General features: G+C 37.9%; 3 protein-coding genes across 4 annotated transcripts; 2 read left to right on the top strand and 1 right to left on the bottom strand.

The window, feature by feature from the left end:
* The first annotated feature begins 7 nt into the window (after nt 1-7).
* plcd4b (phospholipase C, delta 4b) lies at nt 8-11203 on the top strand. The gene is made up of 17 exons (XM_079882030.1): nt 8-81; nt 2266-2492; nt 3401-3441; nt 3619-3780; nt 4330-4558; nt 4808-4937; nt 5025-5256; nt 6176-6377; nt 7187-7331; nt 7452-7604; nt 8492-8632; nt 8734-8887; nt 9098-9214; nt 9379-9557; nt 9636-9768; nt 9971-10120; nt 10479-11203. The coding sequence occupies exons 3-17, from the start codon at nt 3420-3422 to the stop codon at nt 10565-10567; spliced, it is 2238 nt and encodes a 745-aa protein (XP_079738156.1). The 5' UTR covers nt 8-81; nt 2266-2492; nt 3401-3419; the 3' UTR covers nt 10568-11203.
* Nucleotides 11070-18627, bottom strand: znf142 (zinc finger protein 142). Of its 2 annotated transcripts, XM_079882017.1 has the most exons (9): nt 18558-18611; nt 18398-18449; nt 17815-17996; nt 17310-17444; nt 16410-17237; nt 14911-15088; nt 11934-14826; nt 11741-11846; nt 11070-11665 (listed from the first exon to the last, which is right to left on the bottom strand). In XM_079882017.1, the coding sequence occupies exons 3-9, from the start codon at nt 17888-17890 to the stop codon at nt 11211-11213; spliced, it is 4671 nt and encodes a 1556-aa protein (XP_079738143.1). In that variant the 5' UTR covers nt 17891-17996; nt 18398-18449; nt 18558-18611; the 3' UTR covers nt 11070-11210. The 2 variants fall into 2 exon arrangements, with proteins under 2 accessions (XP_079738143.1, XP_079738142.1); XM_079882016.1 differs by having other exon boundaries at nt 18398-18627.
* Nucleotides 18628-18790: 163 nt separating this feature from the next.
* Nucleotides 18791-25588, top strand: bcs1l (BC1 (ubiquinol-cytochrome c reductase) synthesis-like). The gene is made up of 8 exons (XM_079881565.1): nt 18791-18970; nt 19105-19495; nt 19758-19897; nt 20580-20774; nt 20940-21003; nt 21434-21606; nt 21770-21887; nt 24669-25588. The coding sequence occupies exons 2-8, from the start codon at nt 19176-19178 to the stop codon at nt 24919-24921; spliced, it is 1263 nt and encodes a 420-aa protein (XP_079737691.1). The 5' UTR covers nt 18791-18970; nt 19105-19175; the 3' UTR covers nt 24922-25588.
* The last annotated feature ends 17 nt before the right edge of the window (nt 25589-25605 follow it).

Genomic DNA, 25605 nt, shown 5'->3' with positions numbered 1-25605 from the left:
AATTGTTTTTGGTCTTGTATCAGTTTTGATGTTTATTTTTATGACAGGAGATGTGACACTCCTCCTGAACCTATAGAATGGGTAAGATGCATAAATGACAATGGTAAGATAAATTATTTAGTATGTTTTCAGTGTATTAAATATGTTTACTTCTTTAGTAGGTCTACGGAATGAATACAGTCACAGTGTAGGCATACTCTTCTTTTGATTTTATGTGAATAGAATAGCATCCGAGAAACACAGTGAATTCTACTCTTGTTACCGAAAACCTTTTAATGTTATCTGTCATATTTAGAGAAGACGTGACCTTAGTTGACTTTATTGGCCTGAAGAGTTCATTAGGGCTTCTTGAGGACCAAAACCCAAGAGGATGCTTTCTGTACACGCTGTTGAATACATGCTGCCAAGAATTTCAGCTATTTATAAATAGGCCTAAACAGTGATTCAAAATTGTATGGGATATTACATAATGATTAAATGACAGGTTATATTTATTGAACCACCTACAATTTATGATATAAACTAATCGCAAAATCTGTATTTAGCTTTTGATGTATGTATTTCCTGCACTTATGTGCAAGATTGCTCATGCATTTAATCAGTCTTGGAAGAAATGGAAATGTAAGAAAATATAGCCCTACTGTAAATTAAAACCAATATGATGGTTGAAGCATCTTCAACAAAAGTCAAATCAAAAAGCTAATTTATTGATTTATGCAGAGCATAAAAATGCATAATACCAGAGGTGGACAGTAACAAAGTACATTTACTTGAGTACAGTACTTAAGTACACCTTTTGAGTATCTGTACTTTACTTGAGTATTATTTTTTCTGGAAACATTTTACTTACATTTTACTTTTTTTACTATTTTGGTAGCAGGGGTTGCATTTTGGTTGGAAATGAAAGTTGGGTTGACATTAGAACCCGACTAATGTTGGTTTCTGACGTCAACACGATTTTCATTTTCAACCACAATACCACATCTGTCCAACGTTGGAAATTAACGTCAATCTGACGTTGGATTCTGACATCAATCTGATTTTCATTTTCAACGTTGGGTTTGGTCTTCTAAATGCCAATTTTGTCATTGTTTTGGAGCACACTAGCTTATAGCAGTAAGGCTAACATATTCATACTAAAAGCCCAAAAACTTTAAATTTCAGGGAACAGCCATTTGGGTGTCCGAAACCATTGTGGACATTATTGAGTGCACTTATTCAATCTCACATTCAATCCAACTACTGGAACTGTGTTCTAGAAATAAATTCGATATTGATATGAGGGTAGGTAGGCAGGCATAGATTCATAGGCATAAGGTACTTTAAGTATTACATACAACATACAATGCAACAATAATAAAACAGTGCATTGACATTTACTTTTTACTTTTGATACTTAAGCACTTTTAAAAACAAGTACTTCTGTACTTTTACTTAAGTAAATATCAGTCTTTACAACTTTTACTTGCAGCGGAGTAATATTTGACCAGTAGTATCTGTACTTTCACTCAAGTAAGGAAGTTGTGTACTTTGTCCACCTCTGCATAATCCTGACATGTTGCACATCAGGACAGATGCAGCATATTCATCTGCATTAAAACAATAGTAATAAAATAGTAGTTCAGAATATTTGCATAAATGTTCTACTCTCTTTAATTCATGCAAACAAGTAAAGGTAACTAAGAAACCAAAAAGATATAATGTAGCAAATGTACATGCCAAATCAACATTTTGTATTAAAAATAATACTAAATGAATTAACCTTTAAATATATAAACTCAGTATTATGATATTTCTGGGTATATGTCCAGGGGGTCTTGAATTAAGCTTCTAAAGATATTTTAGCATTTCTATGCTTTGCTTGTATTTGTATCTTTCCTCATTTGTAAGTCAATTTTACCAAATGAATTTATGTAAATATGAATGTAAATGTGGGTTGCGCTTGGCAAAGACTTCACCATTCTGTACATCCTGCTAATTTATGCTTGGGTGTCCAAATGGGTTTATAATTCAAGACACTCTTTTGAGTTCAATAATTTATGTTATTTACTGTAATGCATCACAAAATACGAAATTGTACATATTGTGCATAAGGTGAACACTTGTTTAAAATGTGTCTTTTTTTTATTCTGTCTATTTATGGAAATTGTATCTTTTATAGACTTTGTATATTGTATAGGCCTATGGTGTAAAATTGTTTATCATTCATCAATTGTTCGAAATGCAGATTGTTTCAAATATTTGCTGTATTTTTGACAAGAGCAGAAAACAACTATTGCACCTAATAAGGCAGGAAAAAAAAAAAAGGAAAAGTGGGAGTGTCTAGGACGGAATGAGGCAGAGGAAGGGGTGTAGGAAGGAGGCTGGCTATGCATCATTGTGAAAGCAGCCCAGACTGCGGCTCTGTTTTCCCAGCCGTGCACACGCAGCAGCAAAGACTCAAAGCCCATCCTCCTCATCTGATGTTTGTGTATCAGACGTGCTTCAGTCCGGTGAGTTCTGCTTATCCTCTTTTCCTGTCACTCCTCAATATTTGCTTCAGCCCTCTCCAGACTCTCTTTGTGTTAGGAGAATTACTTTGTCAGCATTTACTGTTGTTAGTTTCCTTTCCTCATTTGAACTAAAACTCTGTAATTGCAATATTTTAGGATTGTGCACATTTCGAAACAAATTATGTTTTTGCTAACGCCTCACTTAGGGTTTAAATCACAGTGAAGACTAGTAATGCTATATAATATCCATTTGTTCAATACAGAATAATGGCAGGAAACATTTAAGAGCTAAATTTGATTCTGCTTAATCCACTTGGGATATAACAGAACATAATGATGGTACCAGTAGAGGATCGTGTGGATCTCAGAGACATATTTAGCCATGACTCATGACTCTGTATGTCACGCCTGAGGGCACTTCACTTGTGCCTGGATGAACTTGTTTTGGGGGGGTTTTTTCACTTTGGAGGAATATACTAGTTTCCTCCCCATTATAATATAGGAAAATTAGTTATGCAATCAGCCTGTTTATAGATTTTATTTAGCCTGTGCATGTTTTCACTGAAGAAGAAAAAAAGCAGATATGACAACATGCAACAACAGTTTGAAAGAAGCTTGTGAGCTCTTGTCTCACTATAGCACAACACTCGTAAGGAGTCACATCATTGACACCTCAAGATGAAACAAGCTGTTAGTTAGTGGGACTAAATGCTTAATATATCTAAGTGTACAGAATACAGTGATGGAGAGATCTTTACATTGAGCTATTTCAATCAACTCTCAGTTCAAAATTCTCAGCAGTCTGTCTTTTCCTTTATTAGCCTATTACCACTATAGTGATGTATTAACAAAAGAAGTTCCTAAAATGTTACTTTTTGGTGAGACAGTGATGTACTTTGTGTCTGCAGAAAAGGTGCATTATAGAAAATGGAATCACCTCAAACATGCTGTGAGTAGACAAACTTGTGTGTGTGTGTGTGTGTGTGTGTGTGTGTGTGTGTGTGTGTGTGTGTGTGTGTGTGTGTGTGTGTGTGTGTGTGTGTGTGTGTGTGTGTGTGTGTGTGTGTCCATTTTAAATAAGCTTGGTCTTTCTGAACACTACTAATGGCCATTTCTCGGTTTCTAGCAGGTGGACGGAGTCATCAAAACCTTGAAGCACTGAAGGCAGGGATGTTTTTACGCAAGGTGAAGTCTCGTATGTGGAAGCGTCAGCGGCACTACAAACTTCAGGAGGACTGCAAGACTGTCGCATATAAATCCAGCTGGGCAATAAACTCTTATTCTACCTGTATGTCGTCAATGAGTTGATGTTTTTAGTAATTATCATGGCTTATAGTAATCATGTTAGTTCATGTCTAGTTTTAAAGATTGTGTGCATAATTAATTCAAGATTGAGCTAAAAATGACTGATTTTGTAAGAAAAATATAGGTGGCGGGCCAAAAAAACACCCAAAAACATTCAAGCAGACTTATATGAGGTATTGCATAGAAAATAATTGCCTAAAGGTTAGAAATTATCCAAAAGGTCTTTATGATGAGGAATAAAAGTAGACATGTCAGGGAAGATCAGATGACTGTAGTTGGAAATCCACCATGACAATGGTTTCTGAAAAAAAGACTTATCTTATCTTCAAGACTTAAAATCAAAAGAATATCTTCATCTGCTTCTAATGATATTAAGAGCGCCATTGGTTCACTATGCTCTACAATAGTAAAGGAATGAGCAATTGGTAATAATGAAGCTTGCTTTTCAGGCACTATAACGTTTATTAAAAAATAAAAACTCAGAAGGAGAGCTCTGAAATATTGAAAAAAAATCTTTACTTTTTTCCCCCAGTCTCCATCAGTGATGTGGAGGCTGTTCGTGAGGGACATCAGTCGGAGATGCTCCTCAGTGTAGCGGATGAGTTTCCCGCTGACCGCTGCTTCACACTGGTGTTCCGCGGCCGCAGAGGAAACCTGGATCTGGTGGCCGAGTCAGCGGAGGAAGCTCAGGCTTGGATTCAGGGCGTAAGAGCCCTCATGGAGAACATTGAGAACATGGATGAGAGCACCAAACTTGACCAGTATCCTTGTTATAAAAAATATATTTTCTTCCCTTTTTTATGCTATAATTTTGCTTGAGGCAAGTTCTGATCATTATTATATTTTATAGATTTATTCAAAATATTAAAACAGTTCGATAGATACAGTAGATAGATAGATAGATAGATAGATAGATAGATAGATAGATAGATAGATAGATAGATAGATAGATAGATAGATAGATTATCAACTATCATACTTATATTATCAACCTCAACCACTCCGTTCAGATGGATCTCAGACTGGTTTTCGAAAGCAGATCGGAACAAGGATGGCAGAATGAATTTTAGGGAGACAAAAAAACTGCTGAAAATGATGAACGTGGACATGAATGAAGAACATGCACACTGTCTTTTTATGGTGCTTAAGTGTTGTTTATGTGATTTTGCATCATATATTTTCATCATGTTGAACCTGTTCGTCATTTGTTGATGTTTTTGTCCGCAGAGGGCAGATAAGTCTGAGTCAGGAACCCTGGAAGATCAGGAGTTTGTGGAGTTCTATAAGATGCTCACCGAGAGAATAGAGGTGCTGGATTTATTCCAGGATTATTCCAGTGATGGACAGATCTTGTCTCAGTGTGATCTGGAGGAGTTCCTGAGAGAGGAGCAGCTAGAGGGGGAGGCCAGTTATGAACATGCCCTTCAGCTGATTGATCGCTATGAGCCGTCAAACACAGGTAATGATAACCACAACTATTCAGTTTATCATTTTTGGGTTTATCACACTTCAGATTAGGGTCCAATTCTCACTATTAATTAACTATTAACTATTACTGTTGACTTTTGCCTCAATAAACTCCCTAATTACTGCTTATTAATAGTTAGTAAGGTAGTTGTTAAGTTTAGGTATTGGGTAGTATTAAGGGATGTAGAATAGAGTCACTAGTTAACAATAACTAGTTAATAGTGAGAATTGGACCCTAAAATAAAGTGTTACCAAATTTTGTAATATATATTAATATTTCCTCACAATTTAATATTTAATCAATGAAATAGTTGATGCCCTGTTGAAAAAGGGGTATAATTTACATAAATTCTGATACATTTTAATTATATTTTAATGTATGAGGGAAAATAAAACACTTAGCTGAAAGTTAGCTTAGTGCAGCATTTTAGTATAATGTATATTTTTATTATACAAAATAATATATTTTATTATATATTTTTTATTTATAATATTTAAAAATTATTATTATTTGAATTATTAACTATTATTTAAATATTTTTTTCCCAATAAAAAATAGTTTCAGACTGAATAGTAATTGGTAGACCCCTGCAGTACCACCGTTGGTCCCCAAGGGATCATGACATGTACCCACTTTTGAAGACCCTTGCTTTAGATTTACAAGTATGAATATTCAATTAATTTCAGAACTGGTTGGTTAAAAAAGAAAAAATTCAATTGAAGAATTATTTGCATGCCTGTGAAGAAAATTAATGGAAAATACATCTGGGTCCTCTAGCTATTAATAATGGAGTAGTTGAGCACTTCATCTAGATCGCTGGCCAACGGTGAAGTGGTTCTTTACATCATGATTACTGAGTAACGATGGAAGTTTGATCAGATAAGAGGCTTCATTTTGTCTTCTTGTACAGCCAGAATGAATCATTCGATGTCAATCGATGGGTTCCTAATGTACCTGACGTCTCCTGAGGGATCCATCTTCAATCCAGAGCGGCAGGGCCTCTTTCAAGACTTGAGCCAACCTCTTGCCCACTATTACATCTCGTCCTCACACAACACTTACCTCATGGAGGACCAGCTAAAAGGACCAAGCAGCGTTGAAGCCTACATCCAGTGAGTTCTGCTTATTTATGGTAATACAGCCATGTGTGTAATGGTGAAGTGGCTCCAATGAAGCACACTACGAAGGAGTAAACAACAAAATCAGTCTTTAATAATAATCCAACAAGAACAAGCAGAAGATTTCAGTAGTAATAGTATAATAACCACATAAAGACGGAAGTGAGACCGAACAAAGAACTGAATGAACTGAAAGCTTAAATACATAGACAGAGTAATTGACGGAAAAACAAAACATGTGCGTAAATTAGGAACTATGGAAACTAATAAGCACAGGGAACTCAGACAAACCAGAACAGGGAAAACAGAAGCAAAACACAATGAAACAAAACAGATGTAGAACTGCACGTTACAATGTGTCTACTTGATTACACTTATCTTTGATGATATTATTTGTAGAAAAGGATTTTATGAGCATGTAAGTAGTAATATCTCACACACATACACTCTTAAAAATAAACGTCCCAAATGGAGGTTTTCGCAGTTCCCCAAAGAACCTTTCAGTGAAAACATTTCTCAAAATTTTTACATTTTTACTTATTGTAAAAGAACATTTTAATAATCTGAAGAACCTTTTTCCACTATAGAGAATCTTTTGTTTGAAGGAAAGGTTACATAAATATTAAAGGTTCTTCATGGAACCAATCACGAACCTTTATTTTTAAGAGTATAATAATAGAATGTTTCTGTTCACACACTGTAACTTCAGAGAAAACGTGTGTTTGCTTAGTTGAATACATTGTGCTTTGTTCTCTGTGTTTATAACTGTGGTTGTTCATTTGTGCTGGGTTGAACATCTGAAGGGCTCTGAAGCGAGGCTGCAGGTGTGTAGAGGTGGACTGCTGGAATGGAGCGAATGGGGAGCCGGTAGTTTATCATGGACACACATTCACATCTAAGATTCTCCTCAAAGACGTGATTACTACTATTGCAAATTATGCCTTTAAGGTGATCTTTATGCCCCAACACATGTACAAATACATGATTATTTATATTATAGTATTAGCCAAATATTACATTATAATCTGTTGCTAGATTTCTTAATCTTACCATCATTCCTACTCTCAGGCATCTGAGTATCCACTCATCGTGTCCATTGAAAACCACTGCAGCATAGAGCAACAGGAAGTCATGGCTCGACTTTTCAGAGATATCCTGGGAAATATGTTGCTGACGAGCACAGTAGACGCCAAAGTGGCCAGTGAACTCCCATCCCCAGAGGTGAGCTATAAGGCCTTATAGTGATAGTGATAGTGGTGCACTTAACGTAACTGCTCTTATTGACTTCTGTTTGAAAAACATGGATGACTCACATGGATCTTAAAATAATGTATGGTCTTATAATTATTAATACATGGTTAGCTATCTGCGTGATTTGTATATGTACTTGGACACAGTCAATTCTGATAACAGATCACTCTAAATTGTAATGTAGACACATGCATTTTCTGTAAAGCTGCTTTGAAATGATATGTATTGTGAAATGCGCTATACAAATAAATGATAATTGAATTAGAATCATAATACTTATACTGCAATGGGCACTTTCATTAACTATTGATGTTCACATATGAAAAAAATGTGCATCACCTATTGTTGGATATTGATTTGTTTTTAAATATCTGTTAAAGGTACATTATGCAGTTTCCGTTTTTCTCAAACAGCGCCCCCTAGAGTCGCTGTGGAGTACTTGTATTTAACGTTACTGTCGTAAATACCACTCACGCAGAGCCGTCGTTTTCTTTTCCTTGACTCTTCCAACCGCTTTCTTAGTTTTCTTCGTCGACTCTGCCATGATTCACGTCGGAAATGCGTGCTAGTGTCTTCCATAGAGGCTGATTCATATGTTGTTGATGTATGTGACGTTGTGCCGTAAAGCAAGTCGTGATTCTCGTAAGATTTGTCGGGACGCCACCTCTCAAACCTGCATTGCTGGTTTGGCAAGCGGCGTTCCCCCCCGCTTTGCTATGGGGATGATTCGTCCCACTACAAGTTCATTTAACATATAAATTATTTCGAAGCTGTTATATTAAGGTACAAATCTTGCAAAGTGTGCCTTTAATAAAAGGGATGACAAACAGGTGTATTTGTTGTCTCATTTCTTTCAGGCACTTAAGAGGAAGATTCTGTTAAAAGGGAAGAAGATTGGAAATGAATCAGAGAGCCTCACAGATGAAGTCAGTGATGAGGACGAGGCAGCAGAAATTAATAAGGACTGTCCGGCATCGGAGAGTCCACCAACAGCAAAGGTAACAGTGGAAATATTGAGAAACTGAGAAAAAGCTCAGTTATTGTTTTCCACTTCCTTGTTTAACATTGTTTTTGATTGCTTGCTTTTTCCCCTATGTAGAAATCGAAGCAAAAACTATGCAAAGAGCTCTCAGACCTGATGTTCTGTAACAGCGTACATTTCCACAGCTTTGAACATTCCCGCACTTCTGCAAAGCCTGATGAGATGTCATCGTTCTCTGAGTCTAAAGCCCGTAAATATTCCAAGGAAGCAGGTCAGAACTTTTTTTTAACGGATAGTTTGCCCAAAAACTGAAAATCCTGTCTGCATATATTCAAACTTATGTTGTTCCAAATCTGTATGCTGTTATGTGTTTTCTGTGGAACACAAAAGGAGTTTAATCAGCTCTTTACCTTTTAATTTCTTTACAAAAATATAAATAGTATGTAAAGTGATGAATGATGAAATTCTGAAATTTTGTCAGGTTCAGATTTTGTTCTGCATAACACCAGGCAGCTGACAAGAGTGTATCCAAGTGGAATGAGAACGGATTCATCAAATTACTGTCCACTGGACATGTGGAACATGGGATGCCAGATTGGTCAGTATGGTAGATATTGAATTACACACCATTATGTCAGTACTAGAGAGTGGAATAATGGGTCCATGGCAGACAAACGCTCGATGTAAAAAGGAGCAGGGAAAGATGGCTAATGTGTTGTAAAGTGGACAGTGTATTTACTGTAATGTGTTCCTTATTCGTAGTGGCATTAAACTTCCAGACTGCAGGAATGGAAATGGATCTTAATGATGGGCTGTTTACTCAGAATGGCTGCACTGGATACGTTCTAAAACCTGAGATACTGTGCAACAGAGAGAGACCCTTTGATCCTGAAAAACCTGAGGAACGTGAGGATTACCACCCTTTACTCTTCTCTGTGAAGGTATTAAACAGTATTTGTGTTCCTTCTGCCATTTCACTTTGAGATTTTATTTGTTGATTGTTCTTTGTTTTTTTTTAGGTTATTAGTGGACAACAGCTCCCTAAAGTAAGGCAAAAAGAATGGTCCATTGTAGACCCCCTGGTAAGGGTGGAAATTTATGGTGTTCCTCTGGATCAAGCCAAACAGGAGACCAAATATATTGACAACAATGGTGAGGAAGTGAAGGTTAAATGCTCTGAAGTGTTTCCAAATAATTTCAAGATAGACAAATGAAACATTTTGCATGTTGACAAAACTGTTAAGAGTTCAGTAATGCAACTTTACCATGGAAATATACATTTACAGACCATTGGAAAACTTTAATTAATGCTACTTGCAGTGATTTTTTTAATTATTATTTTTCATCTGGACAGGATTCAACCCATGTTGGAATGAATCGTTGCAGTTCACAATCCACACCCCTGAGCTGGCACTGGTGCGGTTTGTAGTTGAAGACTATGATAAAGCATCTAGGAATGACTTCATAGGGCAATACACTCTTCCTTTTACCTGTATTCAACCAGGTAGGCCATTTTAACAAAAGAAAAAATAGTTTTGGTCTCATTCACTAACTATGCAAACACAGCCTTTGTGTGAATGTTTCCAAACAGAAAACCTCATTCATCAATGAATTTAAGATAAAATTGAGAACCAATTGAAACTACATTTACACAGGTTCCAGATGGCATTAGAAAAATGTGGTGTGTGTTTATATATCCTCTTGTGAACCCGGCCGAAATTTTGTGGGAAAATCTTTTCTGATCACATAAGAATGCTTGTATGCAATTATTAGTGAATGAGACCCAGTGTCTTTAGGCCTATGCTCTGAAATAATAAAAAATTAAATTGGCTTTCTTGCAAATAAAAAGTTTCTCTTTTCAGGATATCGCCATGTGCATCTGTTGTCCAAAGACGGAACGAGTATCCATCCATCCTCCATCTATGTTCATATCAAAATCGCAGAGCTGTGATTTCACAATTCCAGGAGTTTCATTTACAATGCTTGAAACTTGTTCTGAAGAGCTAATATTTCTCAGACAAATCTGTAAATTGTAAAAGGCAGAGAAAACGTTTTGTGCTTTATTTAAACAGCAATAGTATAGCAATTAAAAAAAAATTAGAGTACCTCAATTGTTGCATGGTGTTTGTAGTGCCTTCTCAAAAAAAAAAAAAAGACTCTCGTATGGTGCAGAAATGTTTATTTGGTAAATGCAGATTTTACTTTCGATTATTTAATCTATGCAATATTGAGCATACTGATAATCAGAATATTTATTTTCTGTTTGAAAGTTACACAATAAGGGTAGAATGCAGGTTGTACATTATTATTTGGATTTATGTAATTGAGTACGGTAAAGTACCTTTTATAAATAACCCAAAAGCAAGTGTTCAAATTAAATGTATCTTATGCTCGTATTATGAACATGCCCTGGTAAATATATGTTTTTATTGTCTTGAAGGAATAAACATACTGAAAAAAAGAAGTTTATTACGTGTGGTTTGAGGGTTATGAATACAAAGACATGTTATACTTTCACATGATGAACAAATGTCACTTGAAAAAATGAATACAGAAACAGTGCATGGTTACATGTCCCTTGCTGTTTGCATGTGCTATAAAGCAGTTTGCTCATCCTCTTGTCTCTCTTCTTCCTCAAGCCATGTCTTCTGTGTACCCATACTAGAGGCCTCTTGGTCTTTACCCACACCATCTTGGACAGGCAAGTCTGGATGGTGTCTCTGAAGGTGCTTCACAACCTGAAATTTCTGTTTAGCCCGGTAGGGACAGTAGAGGCATTTAAATGGCAGCTGATTGGTGTGGGACAGGTAATGATGGCGGAGACCCGCAGGCCAGCGGAACGCCCTTTGACATACGGAGCACACGTAAGGCCGCTCCTCACTGTGCTTTCTCTGGTGTGTCTTGAGCAGAAAGCGCGTCTTGAAAGCCTTTCCACACTTCTCGCATATGAAGGAACGCACGTCTCTGTGGCGTGTCTCCCGGTGGATGCGCAGGGCATCGGCACGGTTGGTGCGGTACTCGCAGTCCTCACATACGTACGGTTTGGCACCTGTTAGAAACGAGGATAAAACATCAAGGTGTGCGGGAACTTTACAGTTAGAGTAAGTTAGACTATAGCACATACCTGTATGTTTTGTCATGTGATACTTTAATTGGTTGACCCATTTGCATTTGTAGCCACATTCTGGGCAGAGATATTTACGCTCCTCCATGTGAATCCTCATATGATACTAAAATAAAGAGCATCAACAGAATTGAAAGTCATAACCCAAATCCCCCAACCTTGAATCCCCATCTTAGCTAATAATCATTCATACCTTTAGTCTTGAAGGATCAGCACATGCATAGTTGCACATCTCACAGTGGTAAGGTTTCTCTCCTGTATGGATTCGAATGTGCCACGTGATCTTCTGTTTATTCCTGGTGGAAAACTTGCATTCGGTGCACTTAAAGAGGCAGGTTCCTCCATGTGACCGCACATGCTGGTCAAACACCACTTGGTGGGTGCAAGAGAAACCACAAACATCACACTTCAGAGTTTTCTCCTCTGCTGGGCCATCTTCATGCTCATCTAACATGTGCTGGACCAGAAGAAGCCTTTTATGAGTGCTGAAGGAACAAATCAAGCACTGATGGTTGATGGATATCTTACTTGGTTTCTCCGGACCATCTTGAGGATCTTTTGTCTTGATTTCAGAATGTTCACGCTGCACATGTGCTTTGAGAGCAGCTTGGCGGCAGCAGGTAAAGTTACACTGGGTGCAAGACAGGCTGTTAGCATCTGGATGTGCTCTGTGGTAGTGCTGCTTCAGGGCAACTTCAGAGCTGAAACGTGCATTGCATTGGCTGCAATTGTAGGCAAGATCACCAGTGTGGCAGCTCAAGTTGTGGCGATTTATGTCGTTGATGTTATATGCTCTGTAATCGCAAAGTGAACAGAAGTGCGTTGCCTGTTTGTCATGAATGCGTTGATGGTGTAAGCGTAGTCTGGACGTGGTGCCGAAAGTTTGGCCACAGAGTTCACAGCTATGTCTCCCAACACCTGTGTGCAGGGACTCATGGGCCTCCAGCCGGTAGCGACGAATTGTGCTAAATGAGCAGAAGCGGCAACGGTGAGGGCGGACTCCCTCATGCTTCACGGCAACATGCTGTGTCAGGCAGCGCTTTTGTTTGCAGGTAAAGGAGCAAAGATTGCACTGGAGATTACCAGACATTTTACCTCTAGTAGCCTTCTTGTCTTTCTTGTGACCCAGAATATGATGGTTGAGAGATTTTTCTGATTTGGCAACAAATGAACAGTGTGGACACTGTAATTCACCTGGTTTTAAACAGCCCTTTATTTCATGGCTTGCTAGAGCTCTCTTCTGGTGACAGAGAAAAGGACAGTTGGGACATGAGAATCGAGGTTTGGGGTTTTGAGGTCTCTCTTCTTCTCCTGAATCTCTTTCTGAGTCATTTGCCCCATCTTCCTCCTGATCATGGTCTGAGTCGCTAGGATTATCCTCTTGCTCAAACTGCTCTCCCATTTCAGCCAGATGTACCTTATGGGTGTTTCCGCTGCATGTTGCACAATGCCGATCTATTGTGACTTTCCTGACAGATGAGAAAGGACATATTCTGCAAGTATACCTACCATCATCCTCAATATAGCCAGAGGTCTCATCATTTACAGATCCCTCCACTTCCGCTAGCTTGTTTCTACTCCCGACAGTTGCCTTCCCTCCTTCAGATGTGCTTGAATCAGTCTCATTTACTACATTTATAACAGAAGTCAGTGGGCCTTCATGTTCAGCTGAACCTTTTACTCTTGAATCTGTAGAATCAGTGACTTTAAAAGGTTCAGGTTGTTTTTTGAGGGATCCTGTTTTATGAGTCAAACTCTGGATCTGTATAGATGCATCACTCCCTGAACTAGCTACACAACTCCCTGATTTACCTACAGTGCTTGCTAAATCAAACTTCTTTCTGCCCCTCAGCAGGCATTTCCGGAGGCGATGGGTGTTCAAAGAACGTTGCTGTTTAAAATTCATGCCACAGTCCTGGCAACGTAATCCTGCTTTCATGACCTGGCAAGATGACTTGCAGTGCCGGATTAATGCTGCATGCTTTCTGGTCACATAGGAGCAACGGCTACACTGAAACACATTGTCCCGCGTCTGGACAACAAGCATCTGCACCCTGCCTTCTAGTATGAGTGCTTCAGCCTGGTCTTTATCCTGTTTTCTCATTACCTGCAGACGACTCTCAGAAGCTGAGGGCTCTACAGAGTTATCCTGACGGAGTCCCTCCATGCTCCTTACAGTTTCTGTCACTGGTGGCAGGTCTTCAGAGTCACTTTGATCCTCACAAGCTGCATCATCCTCAACTGATGGTTCTGGAAAGTTCTGGTGGATTGTATGCAATGTGTGAAATCCAACATGACTCTTATCTTGTACATCAAATGCAGTGTCCTGTATGTTTACTGTCTCAACAAGTATCATTTGTGTGCTATTCGTGCTAGTTTGGGAAGTAAAAAGTGGGGTGCCGCACTGTTCTTCATCATTTGGATGTCCTTCTGAAAGATTACTTGCCTCTTCTCTTGCAGACTCAATACCAAGGCTGGCCTGCCGTACTAAAGTCATTTCCTCAGTTTGTTCAATAGTGGCTGCTATTGCTTCTTCCTCATTATCATTTATAGACATATCTTGTGAGTCATCTATAGTCTTATTAGACTGTTTTGTATTCCCTGTTTCTTCCCTGTATTCTGAATCTGAAGTCTGAGGTGCTGCAGTTTTGGAGAAAAAGTTGTGTGTCAAATCCGCAGAGCTCTGCTCTTTCTCTTTCTCTGCATACTTCTCAAGCCAGCCCACATCTCCTGGCACATATCCGTGAGATTTCTTTTTGTGCAGGAAGAGGCCGGTGTTGCTAAATGTGGTGTAATGGCAAAGTGCGCAGCGGAACACGCGTGTCCGGGTGTGCCTGCAGTTCTCGTGATTATGCAGGGCTTGCCGGTACTTTGTTGTGTAAGGGCAAAACTTGCACTGGTAAACAGGAGGTTGGGGATCTACGTTTGTGGAGTGCTTCAGCCGCATATGGTTGCGCAGTTCAGTTTTTCTCTTGCAGGAGTACGCACACACCTCACAGATCAGGGATTTTTCCTGGTGACGGAGTTTATGGCTGTTCAGCTGATCGATGCGGTGGCAACGATATGGACACTGATTACATTTGTACCTAAGAGAGAAGAGGCAGTTCAGTAAAATAAACTGAAATGTTTTGTTTTTTTAATCACATTTTAATTACAATCAAGGTACAAACCTCAGATCTCCTGCGTGCTTACGCATGTGGACACTGAGATAGTGTTTCCATTTCGTAACATATCCACATTCTGAGCACATGTGCTGCTTGTCACTGGAGTGCGTCAGCATGTGCTTTGAAAGGTACGTTTCATCACGGCATCTGAAGTCACATTGCGTACATTTGTGGGGCTTTTCACCTGTAAATACAAAAGTTAAATATGTCTAGCCATGGCCAATATGTAATTCGGAAGGAATAGCCCATTCAAAAATAAAAATTTTATCATCATTTTCTCACTGTCATGTCATTTTTAAACCCTGTGTAAAACGCAAATTAAGATGTAAAGCAGAATATCCACGCTGCTCTTTTCCACAAAATAAAAGTGGATGGTGATTAATACTGCCAAACTCCAAAAAGGACAAAAGAACACTGTAAAAGTATCATAAAAGCAATCCAAGTAAACTTGTGTGCTATCCAGTATTTCAAGTTTGCTGCAGCCAAACTATAGCTTTGTGCGAATACTATGAAATTTGAGAGCTACAGCAGAAGGGAATACATTTCACTTGGTTCCTTACAGAAATGTATTGCATGACTTCAGAATACTTGGAATATATCACACAATTTGTATGGACTACTTTTGTTTCATTTATGTATTTTATTGTATGGAATCAGAGGTGGACAGTAACAAGTACAAAGTACATAGTACTGTACTTAAGTACACTTTTTGAGTACTTTGAGTATTGTTTTTTCTGGAAACTTTTTACTTTAACTTCACTACATTTGAAAGACAAATATCATACTTTTTACTCCACTACAATTCTGTCAAGGTCCTTGAGTAGAAAGTAGTAACGTCAGTCAGGGGATGATTTTGGTTGCAGGGGTTGCATTTTGGTTGGAAATGAAAGTCGGGTTGACATCAACTGACATCAACCTGATTTTCATTTTCAACGTTGGGTTTGGTCTTCTAAATGCAAATTTTGTCATTGTTTTGCAGCACATTAGCTTATAGATAACAGTAAGGCTAACATATTCATGCTAAAAGCCAAAATACTTTAAATAGGGCACTATTTGAGGGAACAGCCATTTGGGTGTCCGAAACCATTGTGGACGTTATTGAGTGCACTTATTCAATCTCACATTCAATCCCACTACTGGAGCTGTGTTCTAGAAATAAATCTGATATTGATATGAGGGTAGGTAGGCAGGCATAAATTCAGAGGCATATGGTACTGTAAGTATTACATACAACAATAATAAAACAATGCATTGACATTTACTCCAGAATTATAGTAATATTTGACCAGTAGTATCTGTACTTTCACTCAAGTAAGGAAGTTGTGTACTTTGTCCACCTCTGTATGGAATAGAGCCTAATATCTTCTGTATTTCATGAAAATATTTCATGAAATAATACAAGGTTGGAATGGCAACAGTATGAGTAAATGATAACCGAATTTTCTTTTGAGTGACCTAACCCTATAAGCACTTAAAGAACTATCTAGAGAAACTAAATATCTTACCAGTATGCATCAGCATGTGTCTTTTCAGGACTCTTTTGTGAGCTGTTACAAAGCTGCACTGCGGGCAGTGTTGTGTTTTCTCATTGGCATGAAAGTGACCAACATGTTGATCGAACTCTACAGGGTTGAGGGTGGAGAAAGGGCAGAAGCTACAGTTCAGTTCTTGTTTCCCTGGATGTCCTTGTCTTTTGTGCTGCTGAAAATGGCTCTTATTTGAGCATGAGAAGTCACAGTGTGGGCAGTGATAAGCCTGATGCATGCGGAAATGTTTCTCCATGTCTTCTTGACTCTCGAAGAAAGAGCCACAGGCGTGATGACGGCACTCTACGGCCTCAATTTGGTGAGCATCTAATACATGCTTTTGAAGCTGCTTTTTTTCTGTACACTGAAATGAGCAGCCTTTATGAAAGCAAATCAATGGCTGTCCATCTTGTGTCTTATTGTGAGATTTCATATGGATCTTTAATGCCTGACTCTGACTAAATGTCTTTTGGCAAGTTGGGCACTTAAACAGCTCTTCGTTGGGAGCTTCATCCTCTTGATGCCCGTGCACACTGGCAAGGTGTCGTCGGAGAGAGTTGCGTTCCACCGCTCCGTACTCGCATAGATGACACTGGTGTAGTTTCTGTCCCGTCTCTCTCAGCATGTGGATGCGTAGCTTACTCTTGCTGGTGAAATGGTGTTTGCAGGTGGGACATTGCAGAGTGGGGTCGGGAAAGTGGATGCGCATGTGTTCTATCAAATGGGAGCGAGTCTTGAAACAGCGTCTACATTCGGAGCAGATGTGGGTGCGAAACATGTGTTCGGTGCCTTCTGCAACATGTCCCACTAAATAGAAAAATGGGACCTGGTCAGACCTGGGATTACAATTATTTTAATCATAACATTCATGGTACTTACCTTTAGATGGAGACTTTCCTTGGGTGATGGTGGTCGATTTTTTCCCCTTTTTTGTTAAAGCTTTTAATTTTTTGGCCATACTTTTCCTTCTTTTAGATTGCACAGGCATATCTGTCCCATTCAAATGAGACAAAACTACAACAGAAAGAAAATAAAACACTTCGTATTATCGACAAAAGACAAATTCATACCTGATATATATGTGGGATAATGTATTGTCAGCCTGTCATTATTACAAAATTACCTAGTTTCAGGGTTATACGAGATTTTGCGATCATAACTGGCTGATTGTATAGTATATTTATATACAAATAAACAAACATAAAACATTGATCTGAGTCGTAATGATTTTATTAGGACACAGAGAGATATGACAGATGTGAATCTAACAACTGACCAATCAAAATCAAATATTCGAGAGCCCCATGCATGCCAAAGGACTATGTCTTACTTAATATATAATTAATAAGCATATTTGTTTTGTATGAGCATTATTGTATTTTACCTTCAGGTGTATCTGTTGCATTATTTTCCAAATGTATGAGCTGTTCTGCATCACATCCAGGCTCTTGTTGGTCCATGTTATAATTCGGGCAAAACTCCACAGGACATCAGTAAGTCAAGAGGGGTAAAACTCCATTACAGCATCAGGACCATGAAGTGTTTCTGTCTCTCAGGGCAACACAACTGTTCGGCATCACCAATGAGATCAAATGATTAATGGTTTATGGAATACCAGACTTGAGATTGAAAGCTGATCAGGGTTCTTGTCAGTTAACACAACATAAGGACATGATTAGCAATGAACAGTAACAGTATACAGTGCGATAAATATTATGTGAACATTTGAAAGGAGGTTTTGTTGGAACAAACACGTTTTTATTAAACAGATTTTAGACCTACTGCGCCTAGGTTCGTGTTTCATTTGCTCTGATAAACATAAACAACACATTCACAAGGAAGCGCAGAAGATGGGTTAAGTTACAGCAAACTGCTCTGTTCAGCATCAAGAGACAATTATAGTGATAACACATTAAATAAAAAACCTTTATTGTACTCATTACTTAAATTATATGATAAGAAATTACCTTCATTTGTTATGATGGAAACAATGTAAGCGGCGTCATTTCTGGGCCTTTTCTGTTCAAAGAGGAACATTAATTCTGACATAATAATATTGTATACATTTTTGAAGAATTATCAATTATAAAATACCCCAAATCTACATTTAACTGTTCATAAGGATACCTAAAAGTGTCATAACGAGACTGCGTCGTAAACAGTCACAACGGAACTATTAATGTGAAACACATTTCATACGGAACTATTTTCTCGGACAACGGAAATAAAACAGAGGTCGCCATGTGATTTGAACATTTCATTTTAGTGAATCGGTTCTTTTGAACAGTTTGTCTGAAAGAACTGGTTTAAAAAAAACAAATTTAAAGTAGGACTGATTTGTGAATTGGTTCAACCGAGTCATTGAAAAGATTCGACTCACCCAAAAGAACGATTTGTTTACGCTGCAATGAAAGAGAAGGATTGCTTACTGTAGGCAGGCTCTGCTTAATTGCACTATTTACCTGATGGTCACCGTTTTCTTTTTTTTCTAAGTTAACAGAGAAAATGTTTGTAAAATACGGTGTGATATTTGCACTACCGTAAGTATAGTGACTTTTTAATTCTGCAGTTATTTAAATAAAAATATAGACCTGATTAGTGAAAGCTTAGTATAATGTTTTATCAGTCTCTCATTAAAATGAAAATGGTTTCACCTCATTTGCTCTGAATGCAGGATGCATATTGAATGGAAGGGACAAAAATACTTGTCCTAATTGCTTAAGAGAACCAGAAGACACCTTCATCATGACCCTGTCAGATTTCATTGGAGCCCTGAAGGACAACCCTTACTTTGGGGCAGGATTTGGGCTAGTTGGTATTGGCACAGCACTTGCAGTTGCCAGAAAAGGGGCACAGGTCGGCATGATCTTCTTTAGGAGACATTACATGATCACACTGGAGGTCCCCAGCAGAGATAAAAGTTATCACTGGCTCTTAAGCTGGATCACTAAACATGCGAAACACACCCAGCATTTGAGTGTTGAAACCTCATATATGCAGCATGAGAGTGGGCGAGTCCATACGCAGTTTGATTTCCATCCAAGTCCAGGCAACCACATCATTTGGTAAGATCACAATTTATGTAGAGACTTTTATTTTTTAATATTTGTATTACTGCTGGCTGGTATCTGAGTAAGGACCCACTAGCATTACCAGTCAAACTGTAGTTCTCCTTATTATACTCCCCATTGCTACATTACTTGCATTCTATATTTGTGTGTATTTTGATGTTACTTTGGACAGTTTACATTTGATTTGTTGCTGATTTGATCTTCCTCTCAGGGATCAAACGTATCCATCTCACTAATTGAGGCTGTGTGTTTTCAGGTATGGTAGGAAGTGGATCAGAGTGGAGAGGACCAGGGAAAAGCAGATGGTGGACCTGCACACTGGAACACCCTGGGAGTCCGTCACCTTCACTGCCCTGGGCAGAGACCGGCAGATATTCTTCAACATACTTCAAGAAGGTATGTGACTGTCAGCTGAATTCTTTAGAAATGCATTGCAGCCTTACAGGGATAGTTCACCCAAAAATTAAAGTTCTGTGTCATCATGTACTCACCTTCATGTCGTTCCAAACCCGTAAGACTTTCGTTCATCTTCGGGACACAAATGAAGATCTTTTTAATGAAATCTGAGAGATTTCTGTCCCTCCATTGACAGTCTATGCAACTACTACTTTAAAGCTTCAAAATGTTCATAAAGAGATCATAAAACTAATACAAATTTTCTGAAGAGACACGATCGCTTTATATGATGAACAGATTTAATCTAGACTTTTATTCAAATATAAACATTGAGCTTCCTCACACAAATGATGTGTGAGTTGATGAATGTTTATATGTGAATAAAAGCCTAAATTCAGTCTGATCATAATATAAAGTAATTGTGTCTCTTCAGAAAATTTTGGCCTAAACCGCTCAATCCATATGGATTAGTTTTACGATCTCTTTATGAATGTTTTGAAGCTTCAAAGTGGTAGTTGGAGGGACAGAAAGCTCTCAAGTTTTATTAAAAGATCTTTATTTGTGTTCCGAAGATGAACGAAAGTCTTATGGGTTTGGAACGACATAAGGATGAGTAAATGATGACAGAATTTTCATTTTTGTGTGATCTAACCCTTTAATGATTAATTCTGTGTCCGTGCAGCACGTGAACTTGCTTTAAAGCAGGAAGATGGCCGGACTGTAATGTACACTGCACTTGGAGCGGAGTGGAGGCCATTTGGGTTTCCAAGGCGACGACGACCCCTGTCTTCAGTAGTGCTGGAGAATGGTGTGGCGGAGAGGATTGTGGATGATGTAAAGGAATTCATAGGCAATCCTAAGTGGTACACTGACAGAGGTGAAATAGGAAATGATAACTTTTTCCATATCAGGACATAAGGCGTGTACACATCTCTAATGTCACTAAAAAGCATTGTAATAAATAAAAGTATTGCTTTTGTGTTTGTTTTATGTTTCAATTCATATCTAATTTCAGTTTTGTTGTTGAATATGCTTCAATAAGGCATTCCATATAGGAGGGGCTATCTGCTGTATGGACCCCCAGGCTGTGGAAAGAGCAGCTTTATGTAAGTATAGTTACTTTCTTTACAGTTCATGTTACTATGAATGAATAATAGTGTCTTATAAAGTATTGTTTTTATACAGAGTGTAGATTTGAACCTCACAATATTATAGTTTTTACTGAGTTCTTGAACAAATAAACTCAGCCTTGGTGAGCTTAAGAGACATCTTTCAAAAACATCAAAAAAACCTTATAGAACCCAAACTTTTTTAACAGTAGTGTCTATAACTGTAATGTTATGTATTTGTATGTATTAATCTTTAATAGTCTATGTTTATAGATACAATGCAAATACTGCTATTTATAGATGCAGTGAAAATAACATCTGACTTTTTTTAAAAATGGTATAGTATGGCTGCAAAAAAAGCAATTTTAAACATAGAGCAAAAGTGCAATTTGGAGTCCCAAGTCTTACCATTCTGGCGGTATTTCAGAACTGCGCTGGCAGGTGAGCTGGGTTACAGCATCTGTCTGATGAGTCTCAGTGACCGCAGCCTGTCTGACGATCGCCTCAACCACCTGCTGAGTGTCGCTCCGCAGCAAAGCATCATCCTGCTAGAGGACGTGGATGCAGCCTTCGTCAGCCGGGATCTTCTGCCTGCAGAGAGTATGACTTACAGACTTCTGAATATGTTTATATGTTGAATTATAATTAAATTATAAAATAATAATAATAGACAATGTAAGGTTGGGCCCTAGCGTTAACAAAACAGTGGAATATTTTTGCATTTGTAATGTAATTCAAACTTCCTTGCCATGTGTTCTCACAGATCCATTGGCCTTTCAGGGCATGGGAAGGCTCACTTTCAGTGGACTTCTGAATGCTCTGGATGGAGTGGCATCTGCAGAGGCCCGAATTGTGTTCATGACAACTAATTTCATTGACAGGTAAAACTTATTACTGCAACTTGTTCATCATGACTTATGCATTACTTATTTTGATGTTCTTTAGAATGCAAAATACTGATTTTCTTGCCCTTTTGCCTTTAATAATTTTAAGATTAGTGGCAATAAGGTTTGTTTTACAAAGCAAGGTAGTGATAGTCAGATATATTGGCATATAAATTAAAGGGGGGGTGAAATGCTCATTTTCACTCAATCTCCTGTTAATCTTGAGTACCTATAGAGTAATATTGCATCCTTCATATCTCCAAAAAGTATTTTGTTTTATTAAATTTTTAACATAAAGATAGGCTGTACCGAGTCTTTCCGGAAAAAAACGAGCGGCTGGGGGCGGGCCGTGTGGGCGAAGCTTAGCTGTGCTAACGCGCCAAGCTAGTGACAACACACAGAGACATTTGTTCAACAAACAGTTTTACTCAACGTCCGGTTCCAACGCACGACCGCGAATTTTTATCATTGTGACTGCTCGATCCTTAAGCATTAGACGATCTGCAAATCCGTAGATCTGGGCTTTGTTTATAAAACAATCATCGTCGAAATGCAGGGAACAACAGTCTTTACACAACTCCGTTTATGCTCAGGAAAACAAACTCCATCCACGGGTTCCTTAACGCTGGGTTCTTTGGGAATCTGTGCAGGGTTGTCTTGCCCTGGCAACCAAAAACACACTTCTTTGGTGACATTGACTTCCCAAAAGCCGGGCAGGGCGCTTTGATGGCGAACTGCTTTCGCTCTCTTGCTCTAGTCTACGAGTGCGCGCGCGGCCGCGATCTTACCGGAGAAGTGCCCTTAGGACCCATATAAGGAAATTCCGCCCTATCTTACGTAAGACAGAGCCATACTCGAAAAAAACTTTCCGAAACTTGTGACAAACCGGAAGGAGTATTTTTGGAACAAAAATACTCCTTCAAACGTACAACTTAGTTTTTGAAACTTTGTCCATGTTTAGCATGGGAATCCAACTCTTTACCAGTGTAAAAAACTCAGTATGCATGAAATAGCATTTCACCCCCCCTTTAATATTTATCAAAATATATATTAATTATATTGTATATTTAAAAATTGGAGAGATTAAAAATCTGTCATCAATTACTCTTTTTTTGTCTATTTGTGCTTGAACTGACACATAATGTTATCTAACAAAATACAAAGAGAAAATAACTTTTGTACATTAATTATATATTTACATTTGATTATTCAATTTCTGTACCTGAATACTGTTAGATTTACCTGAAAAACATAAAGCACTGTTTATTTCATTTGTATCTTGGTTTTTGTGACTAGGTTTCAGGTTCCTCAGGAATTCAAAAACAGGAACAGAACAACTAGTAAATAGTAACATGACAGACAACTGAATAGCACTAAACACTGGGCTTAAATACACAGCAAACAAGAGAGGGTAAATTAACTAGACACACTTGAACAGAACTAACTCAATCAGTGACCGTTGATACAAACGGGAAGGAGGAAGACTGAACTAATTAACACTCTGACAACAAAACACTAGAACTTAAATACACACGTGAATCAAAACATCTGACCGTTCTATCATATTTATCATATTGCTTATAATTTGTTTACTATTTTCTATGCAGATTGACTCCCATACAAAATCATCCCAATCATTCTAGAATGATTCATTCTTTCCAAATAGAGCTATTCATCTGGTGAAACTATTTTCATATTGCAGAAGAACAAAATATTGCAATGTCAGTTTTTTTCCAATATTATGCAGTCCATTTCCAAACTTATAAGACATTCGTTCATCTTTGGAAAACAAATGAAGATAGATCTGAGAGATTTCTGTCCCTCCATTAAAAGTCTTTTGAACCAAAATTCTGACGCTACAAAATGTTCATAAAGATATTGTAAAATAAATCCATATGAATCAAGTTAATTAATCCAAGTCTTCTGAAGAGACTCCATTGCTTTATATGATGAATGGATTTAATTTAGACTTTTATTCACATATAAACATTGATCAACGAACATGAATAGAGCACTCAAATATGGCAAATGGTAGCTCAGCATCATTAGCTTGACGCACAAGAACAAACCTCATTGGTTCTTCCTGAAGCTCAAACATGCTGCCATGACACGTGAGAATGAACCTTATTGGTTCTCGCATGTCAAGTAAGGATGCTTAAATTAAATCTGTTTGTCATATAAAGCGATCATGTCTCTTCAGAAGACTTGGATTAAACCGCTTGATTCATATGGATTTATTTTACAATCTTCTTATGAATGTTTTGAAGCGTCAGAGTTTTGGTTCAATAGACTTTCAATGGAGTGACAGAAATCTTTCAGATTTCATAAAAAAATATAAATATTTTATATTTTTTCATTAAAAATATAAAATATATGTTCCGAAGATGAACAAAAGTCTTATGGGTTTGGAATTACATGAGGGTGAGTAATTGGTGACAATTTTCATTTTGGGGTGAACTAACCCTTTAATATATAAAATATATTTAATACATAAAAATATATATTTAGTATATAGCAATAATATGCATTGTAACATTTATTACACAAAATATATTTTGTTTAAAAAAATCTAATATTCAATCATCAATAAAATGCTCTAGTTTCTGTTAAAATTGCTTTTTGTGTGTGCAATCTTAATAAAATATATTTTAAAAATCCAGTAATAATGAAAGAAGTTCCAGTAGTCATGAACACCTGTAACCGTGAACAGTGTGTTTTTCTTGGTATTGGAGACATGGTGTTGTTTCCTTTCTCCCATTTCCCCTCTGTGTGCTGAAGACTTGATCCGGCTCTTGTCCGACCTGGCCGTGTTGATCTGAAGCAGTACGTGGGCCCCTGCTCTCACTGGCAGCTGACTCAGATGTTCAGGAGGTTTTACCCTCAGGAGTCTGCAGCCGAGGCTGAGAGGTTCGCCGAGCAGGCGCTGGCAGCACAAACAGACCTCAGCGCCGCTCAGGTACAAGGACACTTCATGCTCTACAAGACAGACCCGGCTGGCTCCATCAAAAACATTGCAGAGATCAAGCAGTGAAGACCTACAGAGACAATACAGACTTTTGAATGATGCAAACTGAGCAACAGGCGAGTGATAAACAGTGTGGTTGAATCATTCTTTGAAGTTTACACAGTCTGGATAAAGACTCTTCTCACATCGAAGTAATAAAATCTAACTTGTGGAAAATTTGTGTATGCCTTTGTTATTGTTACAGATGACATGCACTTATTGTCTTTGCTTAAAGGGATGTGCTTTATTTGCAGAAATTACCAGGGAATTACGCCTCTCCTGAGATTTGCTTTTTGTATATTGAATTTTTTTTCTTTCTGGAAAAACAGCCATGGTAAACACAGGTATGTGATTTTGAAAAGGTTCAAAACGTTGTTTGTGTTTGTTCGCTACAACCCTGTAGGAATTGGAACAGAGGTTAATGTTTTAAAAGGGATAATTTACCCAAAATGTAAATTGTCATCGTTTCCTTACCGTCATTACCCCAGTCCAAATCTGTTTGACCTAATTTCTTTGGTGTAACGCAAAAGAAGAAATTCGCAAAATAGGTCATCATTCACTTTCATCATATGAAAAAAGAGCAGCTTTTTTCTTCCACAGAGGAGCATGACACGAGGGTGAGTAAATCATGATGTTTTTGAGTGAAGTAAATTTTGATTTTCTCCAAAGGTGAAGTATCATTATTTTATGAGAATGGGGACAGATATTAAA

Source organism: Squalius cephalus, assembly GCF_949319135.1.
Source record: "Squalius cephalus genome assembly, chromosome: 9".
NCBI classification, from domain to species: domain Eukaryota; kingdom Metazoa; phylum Chordata; class Actinopteri; order Cypriniformes; family Leuciscidae; genus Squalius; species Squalius cephalus.
Note: the sequence above shows the minus strand (reverse complement) of the source record. Positions and strands in the feature narration are given on the sequence as shown.

Coding starts and splice junctions, on each gene's coding strand:
- plcd4b (XM_079882030.1), top strand. CDS start 3,420: ATGGAATCACCTCAAACATGCT. Junction 6,378..7,186: donor AGCGTTGAAGCCTACATCCA/GTGAGTTCTGCT, acceptor GAACATCTGAAG/GGCTCTGAAGCGAGGCTGCA. Junction 9,769..9,970: donor CAAATATATTGACAACAATG/GTGAGGAAGTGA, acceptor TCATCTGGACAG/GATTCAACCCATGTTGGAAT.
- znf142 (XM_079882016.1), bottom strand. CDS start 17,890: ATGGACCAACAAGAGCCTGGATGTGATGCAGAACAGCTCATACATTTG. Junction 17,445..17,814: donor TGCAACAGATACACCTGAAG/GTAAAATACAAT, acceptor TTTCTGTTGTAG/TTTTGTCTCATTTGAATGGG. Junction 14,827..14,910: donor AAGCACGCAGGAGATCTGAG/GTTTGTACCTTG, acceptor CTTCTCTCTTAG/GTACAAATGTAATCAGTGTC.
- bcs1l (XM_079881565.1), top strand. CDS start 19,176: ATGACCCTGTCAGATTTCATTGGAGCCCTGAAGGACAACCCTTACTTT. Junction 19,898..20,579: donor CTTCAACATACTTCAAGAAG/GTATGTGACTGT, acceptor GTGTCCGTGCAG/CACGTGAACTTGCTTTAAAG. Junction 21,607..21,769: donor GGATCTTCTGCCTGCAGAGA/GTATGACTTACA, acceptor GTGTTCTCACAG/ATCCATTGGCCTTTCAGGGC.